Here is a 13364-nt window from a genome sequence, read left to right as displayed (position 1 = left end):
CACTGTGGCAGCTGTAGCTTTTGTGGATCATAGACAAGCACTGGTGACAGTCCCAGGCATACAAACAAAAAATACAACTATCAGAAAACCATTCCCTTTTTCTACCCTGTAAAATGAAAAATACTCTAAATCCCAGCAGACTGCAGCTCTTTCCCATGTGCCTCAATTGAGGCAGCTTAGAACAATCAAAAAAATTAATCAATGTGACTGATTAATGTCAGAAGGGACTTTTTCTGTAAAGTCTGTTGGAGAATTTCAGTAGCAAGTGTGATGTGAATGTGTTTACATGGTAGTTGCTACATTTCTTTTTTCCACTGGTTGATGTTCCTTCCTCTCACTTCAGCTGTCCCAATCATTTTATCCTAAATCAGTGAAGATAGGCCTCCTTCTATTTTAATAGTCCTGGCTCTTTCTTATTTCCTTCTTCTTCCAAAGATAACTCTTAATTTAAACCATCTTTGATCCTTTCTCATATAGCCTGGGTACTGAGATGGTACAGTGTGCAGTGAGTAAGAGAATGAGTGACAGTTGAGTATCACAGGCGAGAAATATCACAGGAATGACCACAGGATGACAGGAAAGAAACTTGAGAAGGAACATATGACCCAGGATGTGAACTGGCCTCTGCCTCCCTTGAGAGGCAGAGGATGGATATGAAACAGAGAGAGAGAGACCAGATGTGTTTCACTTATATTGCCAAATCATAAATAGTTTACTGTTCATTTCTGCTCTAAGTTGTCTTCCAAAAGTGGTTTTATTGTTGTTGTTCAGTTGCTAAGTCATATCCGACTCTTTGCAACCCCATAAACTGTAACATACCAGGCTTCCCTGGCCCTCACCATCTCCCGGAATTTTCTCAAACTCATGAGTCAGTGATGCTATCCAACCATCTCATCCTCTGCCACCCCCTTTTCCTCCTGCCCTCAATCTTTCCCAGAAACAGGGTCTTTTCCAATGTGTCAGCTCCTCACATCAGGTGGCCCAAGTATTGGAGTTTCACCTTCAGCTTCAGTCCTTCCAATGAATATTCAGGATTAATTTCCTTTAGGATTGACTGATTTGATCTCCTTGCACTCCAAGGGACTCTCAAGAGTCTTCTCCATCACCACGATTATTAACAATTGAATTTATATTAGCTCTGGATGTGTTCTTCCCAGGCATGTTGATAAGAGAAGCAAAATACTGCTTCTGGTTCTGTTCCTCTGTGTCCTGATGACAGGTGGCCATGACTAAGTTCACGGCCCTAGTGATCGGCTCCTTTGTTAGAGCTAAAGTCCAAGATGGTGCCTTCCTATCAGAGTCCTGACAGGTGATCTGAAAAAGCAGTGCGGACAATCTTCCATACCCCTGAGGTGACAGCTGTGCAACATCCATCTACCTTTCTGGTAACTTTCGTTAATAGCTTGGCAGAGACTTCTGTCAAGTTACTCCTGAAGGAAGTTGTTCAGTAGCATTTCACAACATTTGTGAAAGCACAGTGGAGGTGAGCCCACTACTGTATCTTCTTCTATCTCCAGAAGGGCTCACTGTCCCCAGAAGAAACACCCCTCTTCTTACCTTTAAGTCAGTCTTTACTTTTTCCCCACTGCTCCTGCCCCAAGCATCCTGCCTCTGACACACAGGTCTTCTTCCTGTCCCCTGAATATGTGTGGGCAATCTTTAAAGCACTCATGCCTTTGTATATGTTTCTTTTGCCTCAATTAAACCTTCTCCCCTTCTCCCTGAAGTCTTAATTTCCTTCCTCATTAGACAAAATAAATAGTTCTCGTCCTGTCCTTTGATCCTTCTAAACTTATTTGTCACCTTGTACTGAAATTATTGCTTATGCATCTTTCTTATCACAAGATAGTAGCCAACCCAAAGATTACAAATACAATATGTTCCAGAAAGTCTAATTTGCTCTGTATTGATGTGTTGGGCAAGCTTTGCAAATGAAGAGTGAAAAAATCTTGAAATGCACTTCTCTTGATTAGTTCTGACGAGCAAATTATTCTGGAGCACATGCTGCTAAATGATACAGTGTTTTCCAACAATAAAATTAGGCACCACATGGTACATGACACTCCTGTGCTCTGGAATGCATGTGAGATCCTAATGGAAGCAGGCCACACATAGTAGAGCAGGAGAACTCTGTGGTCTCCGTAGCCGTGCCTTCAGATTGCTTTTCATTTACACACCCCCTCAAGGACCCAGGATGTACCTTGTTCGTTTCCCGCTCCTCCTCTCACTGTGAGATTCAGCGCCTGCTTTGCAGATGGTACCGAGGGTTTAGACTTCAGGGACCATCTGACGGGTGGAGCTTCTCCATCCGTGTGGACTTGACTTTCAGAGTTGCTGTAGCACAGGCTTCCCCAGACACAGCAGGTTTCTTGCTCTCCTCCTCATTCCTATAGAATGATGCTTCTAAGTTGAGCAAATTGTATCATTTCCTAGATCAAATCTTTCCTGTGGCTCACCATCCTCCAAGGGAGGAGGTTTTTTGTCTTGGTGTGGCCTGAAGACCTGCCTGCCGCTCTTCCAGCCATGCTACCTGACTCTCTGGCCAGTGCCTGGGAGAAGCTCTGCTGAATCTAGAAGCACACCAGGCTTTTCTGCAAAGCTGTGTCTTTACACACTGAGTTCCTTCTGCCTGGATGGCAGTTCTCTCTGTCCCTGCCTGGCTGGTGACATTCCTACGGCTCCTTCCAAAGACAGCGTCACTGTTCCCCCACCTGGAAAGTCCTTCCCAGCATCCATCTCCCTTCCACAGGGATCCCCTGCTCACTGCTCCCTTGTCATTGTGTCACTGTTGACTGCTTAAATGTCTGCCTCCTGTGCAAAACTCTTGGAGGAGAGGAGTACTGTTTCATTTATCTCTCTCATCTCATCTCATCTCCATTCTCAATACTGATACGGCTTCTGGTATACAGTAATGACTCAGTAAACATTCAGTCTTTGGGATCACTGGCCAGGTCCAACCTTCCAGGGGTGGAAGATTTTAAAAGAGAGTATCTATGCAGTACTCCGAAGCTTCACAGTAGTCACTTACTTTGGAGTATTAACTCCAGTGCATGTGCAGACCTAGCCCCTCATTTGCAACCCTACTGAAATGCCCTTCTTACATCCATATTCATTGCCTGGCTGTGTTGCCTATTAGCTGCCACGTCTAATCAGGATCATGAAAATAAGAGGGAAACCTCCTCACATTTCCACAAGCCTGATGTCCCTCCTGAGAGAGGAAGGCCCTGGGTTCCCTCATGGCTCTGTCACTCACCTGCTGAGGTCAGGAGTGGCTGCTGCCCTTCTGGAGACCTCTGCTTCCTAGTGGGGAGGACAGGACCTCCCACAACTCACTCGAGGGGTCTGGGTGACTCAGTCTTATGGTCAGATTTGGGAGACAGGACTGTAGCCAAGCAGGACGGGTCCTGGGTTTGTATGTGATGGAGAGACACCATCTCACACGTCAATGTTTCAGCTGCCCTGTGGAGTCAGGAGCAGAGATGCAGAGTCAGGATGTTCCTCGTGGCTGCCTAGTGCTGGATGCTGAGAAGATCAGACATGCAGACATTCTGCTTCCCTACGCTTCCACCAGGGGCCTTCCGAGGGGTTAACAGGGTCCCTGGGAGCTTGGATGGACCAACCTGGCCTGACCACTGTGGTTCTGGGAGATAAAGCATTTGGTTTTCTCCTGCAAGTGTCAATAGGTAAAGAAGGAGCTTTACCAACATCTGTTAGTATGGGACCCTCCTGAGGAAGAAAGGACCTATTTACATTGAAAAGGGAAAGACAGGAATGTTTTTCATATCTGGGCATGACCATTTATGTTCTGTCTCTGTCATTTGTCTGTCTCTCTCTGTTCTCACACACACACACACACACACACACACAGGAATATCACTTTCAATGACCTTTCTCTTCAATGTAGAACAGAATAAAGCACTAGAGATCAGGGATTTCTTGCAAACAACACAGGAAGCTTCCCCGCCCTTCCCCAAACTATCTCCTAACTTCCTTTCTCCCCATCCACGGTTGCACTCATACAAACTGCCCAGATTTTGACAGCTTGGTTCTTGAATGCCTCCAAACATAAACCTCCATAGAGACACAGAGCTTCATCAAGAAATTCCAGACTTGACTGAAGCCGTGAAGGGCACACACCCAGCGAAGCATGGCAGGGTGTCCCAGTCACCCATCTTAGGCACAAGCAGAGAGAAGGCATCTGGCCCACAAACAGACCCTTTCCTCCCCAGTCAGTGGGGCCCCAGAGAAGTGGGGATGGGACTGTTAACTCTAATCAATGTCTTGTTGGACTTCACTGTCAGTGATAAGGCTTTAATTATTATTAGTGAAAATGAAGCTGCTCAGTCGTGTCCAACTCTTTGCGTCCCCATGGACTGTAGCCTACCAGGCTCCTCCGTCCATGGGATTCTCCAGGCAATAGTACTGGAGTGGGTTGCCATTTCCTTCTCCAGGGATCTTCCCAACCCAGGGATCGAACTCCGGCCTCCCGCATTGGAGGCAGACGCTTTAACCTCTGAGCCACCAGATAAGGCTTTATGTGTTCCTAAAAGAATGGATTGACTGTCATTTTAACCAGTTAAAATCCCAAATTCCTATGTGGATATCCCCTGGCTTGGCTTGACTTGCTTATTAAAACCTTCTCTGCCTTGTGTTCCCTTTCAACCGACAACGTGTGGGATTCTATTTCTTCTTTCAAGAAAAAGAGCCCACACAATTTAGTTTATGTAACTCTGTGATATTTTTCTGCACAATGGCCAGCACAAAAGATGGAGTTTTCAACACATGACTTTAAGGCTAAAAACATTTTGGAGGCACAGCTTCAGGGATGGGTGCCCAGCTGCTGAAGAGCTGGACAAAGATGACGCTTTTGCAGCCACCTCCCACTCGTCCTCCTGAGACACGCCCAGCCATCTGGTGGGGTCAGGGCCATCTCAGCCCCTTACACCCGCCTCTGTCCCACAGCCTCACTCACAACAGCAGAGGTAGGAATGTACCGGCAGGACTCGGGTCTTGGGATATGAAATGGAAGAAGGGACCTCCCTGGGGGCCATATTTTGTCTCATTCTCAAGCCTCCCTTCTGGCCAGTGTCATTTGAAAACCAATAATTCGGGGGATTATGGGCACAAAGTTGTGTGCTTGAGACAAAAGAGGCTCTGAGTTAAGTTCCTGAGGGCAGGGAAGAGAGCATCACATCGTGGCTTCAAGACAGAGGGGGCAGGCGCGCCCCAGTCTTTGTTGCCCACATGCCCATTCATTCACTCACTGAGCATTCACTGCATCCTTACCCAGCACGACCTTAGCTGGAAATGCAGACCCAAAGGAACTGGGCAGGGACCATACTGTCTTGGTGCCTACATCCTAGTGAGAGAAGTGAAAGTGAAAGTCACTCAGTCGTGTCTGACTCTTTGAGACCCCAAGGACTATACAGTCCACGGAATTCTCCAGGCCAGAATACTGGAGTGGGTAGCCTTTCCCTTATCCCGGGGATCTTCCCAACCCAGGGATCGAACCCAGGTCTCCCGCATTGCAGGCGGATTCTTTACCAGCTGAGCCACAAGGGAAGCCTCTACATCCTAGTAGAGGGACACTAATAAGAAGTAAGTTAACAAGATGGTTGCAGAGAGAACATGTCTGTAAGGCTCTGGTTGACTCACATAATCAAGGAAAATAAACAGTCTATAATAGGAATGGAAAAGAGTTTTATTTGAGCCAAACTGAGGACAGCCTCTCAGACAATTCTGAGGAGCTGCTCCGGAGAAGCATGGCTTTAAGCATAGTTTTCTGTCTCGTCAGAGCAAAGAACATCAAACAAGTCAGGGATACATTCCTTCAAAGTGTCCAGAAAAACAGACCAGCATGTACATAGCCAGTCAATATGACCTTTGTACCTGGGAAGGGAGTCTTACAATGGAAGGAGTTCCAGCAATGGCATCCAGGAAGGAAGGCATTTAATCTTTACTTTTAAGATAGACATTCTTTATTTCTGGTCAGTGAACATTTTTCTTTAATAATTAAAGCAGATGTACAATGTATGTTTGATAGGCCACAAACAGGTTGTTCTAGTTAGCTTGAAATTTAAGTTAACTCATGTACAAGCCAGAATGATTTCCTCATACCTCAATATGTGAAATTTTATTTTATCAGCATCAAGGCCAGAGAGTGAGATGGAGGATAAAGAACAGACACCAAGTTGAGAGCAAGAGGTTTGGGACCTCAGAAGTGCAATAAGCCAAGGGGACTTTTGATTATGGTCAAAGCACATAGCAGAACCCATCCATTCAGCCCTTAATATACTCTGTATTATGACCTCAGCTTTCATCAAAGACTTGTCCAAGCAATCTGCCACTACATTTGTGATTTTAAGAAAAGATATTCTTTTATGATATTGTTTACCACATCATGCAGTGTTTCCTACATAATGTTGAATATGAAGCATCTTATAACTTAGAGGGAGAAAAATATTCCTATATTCTGGTTGTGAGAATTACATTTTCCTTTATCATTTTGACTGCCAAGAATCTCAGAGGAGAATCTAAGTCTCAATTACCGCAACTATATCTTCCCATGTTATAATTTGGAAAGAGTGCTTCTGAGTGATCAAAGTGCCCACTTATAATCACATTGTTGTTGTTCAGTTGCTAAGTCGTGTCTAATTCTTTGTGACTCCAGCATGCCAGGCTCCTCTATCCTCCACTGTCTGCCAGAGGTTGCTCAAATTCATGTCCGTTGAGTCGGTGTTGCTGGTCACCCAGCTCATCCTTTGCCGCTCCCCACTTCTTTTGCCTTCGACCTTTCCCAGCATCGGGGCCTTTTCCAAATGAGTCGGCTCTTCACCTCAAGTGGGCAAAGTATTGGAGCTTCAGCTTCAGCAATATTCAGTGAATATTCAGGGTTGATTTCCTTCAGGTTTGGCTGTGGTTTGCCCTCCTCACAGTCACATAGAATTGCTCAAATCCCTACTTCCTACTGCAAGAGGTGTGACTTTGGCATTGTTTATTGACTATTAAATATCTAAGCTGGGTTTCTCACCAACATGGGAAGAGTGATACTTGCTAGGATTTTAATGAGATAATGTACCAAGTTCCAACCATAGAGTAAATGCTCCTAATATTATTATCCTTTCTTATTGTTACTTCCCAGTTTCGATCTGGCTTATATTTCCCTATTTCCATCTACATTTCTTTTATTGTAAATGTTCTCAAATCCACTGCAGAAAGAGATGTTATATAATTTTTTTGAGTTCAATTACCCGCCTGATGGCATAACAAGAGCTGAGGATAGGATAAAAAAGCTTCAGGCATCTACTTGCTCAAAATCAAATCTGTTCATGAACTCGAAGAACTCTCATGTTCTTTCTTCCTGCTAAATAATGCCAGTTTCTATAACCTCAACTTGTATACTCTAATGAAGTTTCCTTCAGGGCCTGTGTTTTCCAGTCACAGTTTTTGATTTCTGAGTGCAGAGGCATTTATTAAGAATCACTTTCTCTATTCTAGATGTCTTTTGTCCACTTTCTTTTCATTTCTGAGACAGCACTCACTCACAGCTTTATATTCCAAAACAAAAAGGCTATTAATGACTCTGTCAGTTAGAAGTTGACACAGCCATATCTTCTGTCTCCCTAGGTTCTTCAAAAACCCAAAACGAGATGTACATAGTAACTTGTTCCTTCCCTAGAAGTGATGTTTTCTGCTTTTAAGATTCTATCTCCTCCTGGAAGTTTTTGTTTTTGCTGCTGCTGCTGCTGCTGCTAAGTCACTTCAGTCGTGTCCGACTCTGTGTGACCCCATAGACGGAAGCCCACCAGGCTCCCCCATTCCTGGGATTCTCCAGGCAAGAACACTGGAGTGGGTTGCCATTTATGCATACTAAACAGATTAAACACACATGGCCTATTCCAAGATTTAAAAAAATAACTGAAGAATATAACTTAATTCAAAACATTTCAACGATGATGAATTAAGTCGGAAAGCAAAACAAGTAAACATCATTGTTAGATCTTCTGTGACAAATGGGAAATAAGCCAACAGATGGAATCGCATTCCCTATGAAGCAGGACATGATATGATCAGATTGTTTTTAGTGCTCACCCATTGGACCTCTTTTTCAAGGATCAATTAAAATATATGCTTAGCATAGCCCATAACTAGGGCTATAATTAGAAAATTGCAATGTTACTGAACCAATAATTAGAAAATTGCAATGTAACTGAAATTGTTACTAATATTCTATGGTTTTCTTATCAGTGTCTATTGCCTATCAATAATGTAAGAGAAGATAAGTGACATATGAATTACTTGATGGAATGGGAAAAAAACTGGGATACAGATAGTAATATGGTTAACTTCTCTGCATCTGTTGAGTGAAGGAACTAAGAGAAAGAAGGGGAAGATTTGCCTTAGAGATGAGGAAGAATTGTGAGGTTATAAATATTGGAATTGCTGTTAGGGAAACAGTGGTCTTTTATCCAGGGCTATTTAAAAACAGGACAGATGCTCATCTCTCTCCCACAGTTCAGATGTGAGCAGAGAGAGATTAAACTGCTTCTTCTAGCCGGATGCATCTATAGTTTAAACTAGAACATGTGTGAAAGTCTTGGGGGAACATGGCCACAAAGAAATGACATGTTGGAAATCAGCCATCCACCTGCTCTATTCCAGAAGCAGCTGTGTGAGTCTTTAACAAAAACACCTGTTTAGGAAATGATGGCGTAGAGTCTGATATTAGCCTTCTTCCTACTTAACTGTCTCTATTTTTTTCATTCCCTGCACCATCTACTACTAACATCACATCTTTCTATATTTTATATATTAGTCATTTCAAGCTCTTTGTGGAACAAGAAAGGACTTCATTGAGTAAAATAAATTCTATTAAAGCTTTTAGCCCTTTTGTGTGTGTGTGTGCCAGATGTCATGCAAATTCCAGGAGATATAAAGAGCGGTAACACTGGCCTCAGTGACTTCATAGCTTAGGGCACAACACAGGTCAACTAGAGATAACACAGTGAGAATCCTTGCAGGGAAAATGAGATTCCTGTGGGATCACAGAGTAGAAAGCCCCTCTCTCTTGGGAATGGGGAAGGATACAAGGAGAGGTTACAGCAGAACTGGTGCTGGAGCATAACCTCAAAGCAGAATATAAATCCTTCCTACAAGCACTAGTGAGGAGGATGTGGACAAAGCTGGGAGTGCAGTCTTCGAAGAGCAGCATTGAAGCTGTCCTTCTAATTCCAGGAAAATGCCATTAATTCCAATCTAGTAAATTAATGAGAAGCATCTTCCTTGACTAACATTTCTTTCTATGCTTTTGTTCCCACCATGTGGATGGTGTAAACTGTTGTAATTTGACAGTGTCATGAGACTTGCCTGGTTTCCGGGGAATTCTAATAAAAATTACCACAGCAGAAGTCTTCAGTGAAAGCAAAGCACTCTATAATCTTCCTTGAGCCCTGACTGACAGGACTTAGATAAGAATCTCTCAGCCTCAACATGAATGCAAAAGAATATTCCATTCAAGCAGTAACCCGACAAATAAAGGGAAGTTTGTTTTGTTTTTTTATTTTTACCCACAAAGCAAAAGGAAGATTTATCCGAAGACTGGTAGATAGGACACCTTTCCAAACATGCTGGCCTGTTCAGTGTTTGCAGTGTCAGTTTTGTAAGAGGAAACCTGGAAGGTCATAACTAGGAATGAGCTGAAGGTCTGCTGTTGAGTGAATTTTAAGTGTGAGGATCTGAGGACACGTGTGGGGACCCTTGGCCAGTACGAGAGGCTCACTGACTACCCGGGACCTCTGTTTCAGCGGTGCTTCCTTACTAAAACAATGCTAGTAGTGTTTCAGTAGTAGATGTTTGTTTATTGAGCACTTATTATAGTAAGAGCTTTGTTTGCATATATCTCATTAAATTTTGACAGCAACCCATTTATAGATGAGGAAACAGAGGACTAGGGAGATCAAGTAAGTTGTCCAGGGATACCCAGCTTGGAAACTGCAAGGTGATGCTCCAGAATTGCCCGTTGTTTGGTCTGACTCATAATTATATACTTGATTATCTCATTTAATTCCAAGTAGTCATTTTGTGTTTTGTTTTAATTAGACTGTAATTACTTTACGATGCTGTGTTAGTTTCTGCTGAACAACAGAAGGAATCAGCTGTATGTGTACATGTATCCCCTTCGTCTTGGACCTCCCTCCCAGCCCTCCATCCCCACCCCTGTAGGTCATCACAGAGCACTGAGCTGAGCTCCCTGGGTTACACATCAGCTCTCACTAGCTACTTTACACATGGCAGTGAATGTGTCGGTGCTACTCTCTCAGTTTGTTTAAATCTCCATGATGGCACTAGAAGATTCTATTGGTGCACATGAAGTACATGTAAACTGAAGAAAGGTTACACACCAGCAGCAGCCTTCCTTATTTTGGAGGCTTTACAAAGGTCTCTGAGCAAAGTCCCCTGTACAATGATCAGGTTCCTGTGATCCTCCTGGAACTGTCTGGAAAAGCCAGGGTGCCTGTGAGGTGGGCTGTTCATGAGCTGTTCCTGAGCTCAAGGCTGTGCCTGTGTTCCTGAGAAGTGGACTGGTTTCCAGGCAACACCGTGGTCCATCTATTTTCATACTGTTGCAGTGACAAGCATTAGAAAGAAAGAAAGAAAAAAAAAAAGACATGTGGTACCAATAGTGTTGTAAGATGCTTTCTGAAGCCTGGCTTCTCTGCCAATGGTAATTCCATGGTTACCACCAGTGGGGCTAGAAAAAGTCCCAACAAGAGACTCAGATGACGAATAAATAGGCCTGACATATGGCCATCAAGGCCCAAGATTCCAAATACCAACACTGTGCCTAACCAGGTTAATAGACTTTTTACAAGTGCCCTGATCTTTGAAGATGAAAAACGTATGGACCCAAATTACTGCTAAATAGACTTATATCATCTCAAGAGTAGACTGGTGCCGAGTCTGGTTCTCCTGGATGGTTAACAGATACTCAATAACTCGCATTTGATGGATGTGTATAATAAGTTACAGTCCTGGGATCTAAACTGCATGATGTAACACATTTTAAGACTTTAATCTTCTCTTCTTAAAAACAAAAGTACTATTAGTTGTACAACAGCAGGTTCTTTTATAGACAGGAACCCCTGTACATTTAAATCCCAATTTATATGGGATAGTATAGTATACTTTGATGAAATAAAAATCACCCCTGCTTGTTTCAAAAAAGAATCCCTCCTTCCAATTCTACCAGATGCCCTTTCCCCCTGTTTTCAAAGCCATCTGTAGCAAAACAGTCATGTTATTGGTCTTAATCAGCTCAGCTAGTTTGAAGTGCTCCAAGTTGTAAACAATTTAAAAAAATGCATTTTTTTTCTCAGCAGATACAATATTTTCTACAGTGTTAGTTCTAAGGGAGACATGGTCTTCTGAGGTTGGATTTTAGTGAAAACTGCAGTGTGTGAAGATTACTAGGATATCTGAGATCCTTAATAGGCATTTCAGGTGGTACAGTGACCTGCTGTAGAATGAGAGTTGTAAATGAAAGACAGTGACCGCCTCCTCCAGCAGGGACTGCCTCTGATTCTGGGTTGTGTGTAGGCTCTCAAATGCCACAGAGATCACTAAAATGTGCCGTGATAATAACCATCATCTATCGTAAAGAAGGGTAAAATTGGATCCAATTGAATTTATGCCAGAGAACTCAAGAGATGGCACTTTGGGGGCAGTCACACTGCCAGGTCATATTCTGTAGACATTCCTGGCCTTCTGATACCAGGCAGGCTGGAGGGAGCTGAGGGAGGCAGAGACCCCAGCAGAGCAAGGAAAGGCATGGCGCCTTGGTGAGTGTGTATTTCGTTCTTGCCTTCCCCACCTGAACCCAGAGCTACCACTCTGGCCCCGAGGAAAATGCTCTATTTCAAATCTTCCTAAAAGGGCTGCTCTCTCCCTGCTGGCTTTCCCCAACCCATCCTCCCTTCCCTGTGAAGACGATGACTGACTGGAGCCAGCATCTCCCGCCCCTGCTGACTGTATGTTTGCCCCCACAGAATCTGTACCAGAACAGGTTCTTAGGCCTGGCCGCCATGGCATCTCCATCTAGAAACTCCCAGAATCGACGCCGGTGCAAGGAGCCGCTCCGCCACAGCTACAACCCAGGCCAGTACCACAGTGTGGCCATCAGGACTGGCCCCCACGGTGCCGTCACCATCCCCCGCTCCACCAGCGACACCGACCTGGTCACCTCAGACAGCCGCTCCACACTCATGGTCAGCAGTTCCTACTACTCCATAGGGCACTCGCAGGACCTGGTGATCCACTGGGACATCAAAGAGGAAGTGGATGCTGGGGACTGGATCGGCATGTACCTCATCGGTGAGTAGAACAGCACTTAGTGCAGAAATAATGGTCGGAGCACGGCGGTTCCGGCGTTCAACAAGTATGTAATGCATAATTCACTTTAAAGGATGCTTTACTGTTTCAGTAAACAGGATCATTTCATTAAAGTGAACAATTCACAGCCGAATGTGTTATATGCCACATTCTAACACACAGAAGACCACACACAGAGGCATCACTTCCCACTTCTGTTCAGTGACAGAGAATTGGGAGATAGCAGGGCAGGATGTAGCTGAACACAAATGTCATCACCATTGCAACTATACATTTGCTCTTCTACTTATGAGCGAGTGAATATGAAAAGCTTGATTTTTAAAGTGAAAGTGTCATTCCCTTAGTCGTGTCTGACTCTTTGTGACCCCATGGACTGTAACCTGCCAGGCTCCTCTGCCCATGGAATTCCCCAGGCAAGAATACCAGAGTGGAGAGTCATTTCCTTCTCCAGGGGATCTTCCTGATCCAGGGATCGTACCTAGGTCTCTTGCATTGCAGGCAGATTCTTTACCATCTGAGCCACTAGGGAAGCCCTGTTTTTAAATCCATTTGTTTATAAATCCAGAGCAATACAATATATGCAACCAAGGTATGCACATATATGTGGAGTAATTTCAGTTTAGTTTTCAACATTCAGTTTAGTTCAGTCACTCAGTCATGTCTGACTCTTTGTGACCCCATGGACTGCAGCATGCCAGGCTTCCCTGTCCATCACCAACTCCTGGAGCTTGCTCAAACTCATGTCCATTGAAGTGGTGATTCCATCCAACCATCTCATCCTCTGTCATCCCCTTTTCCTTCTGCCTTCAATCTTTCCCAGAATCGAGGTCTTTTGCAATGAGTCAATTCTTCACATCAGGTGGCCAAAGTATTGGAGCTTCAGCTTCAGCATCAGTCCTTCCAATGAATATTCAGGGTTGATTTCCTTTAGGATTGACTGGTTGAATCTCCTTGTATCCCAAGGGACTCTCAAGAGT

The 13364-nt window shown here is 44.0% G+C and overlaps 1 protein-coding gene across 2 annotated transcripts in view; it reads left to right on the top strand.

The window, feature by feature from the left end:
• The window catches only part of HECW1 (HECT, C2 and WW domain containing E3 ubiquitin protein ligase 1), a 478550-nt gene that overhangs the window by 205994 nt on the left and 259192 nt on the right, over positions 1–13364 (top strand). For both annotated transcript variants that reach the window (XM_088834636.1, XM_088834637.1), the window contains one exon: positions 12045–12369. In XM_088834636.1, coding sequence (XP_088690762.1) covers positions 12045–12369 — 325 coding nt within the window. The remainder of the gene's footprint in view (positions 1–12044; positions 12370–13364) is intronic.

The sequence above is a fragment of the Moschus berezovskii genome, chromosome 3 (genome assembly GCF_049115385.1).
Source record: "Moschus berezovskii isolate FMDL1 chromosome 3, NW_MosBer_1.0, whole genome shotgun sequence".
Taxonomy (NCBI): Eukaryota; Metazoa; Chordata; class Mammalia; order Artiodactyla; family Moschidae; genus Moschus; species Moschus berezovskii.
The sequence above is the reverse complement of the archived record's forward strand: the minus strand, read 5'-3'. Positions and strand labels throughout refer to the sequence as shown.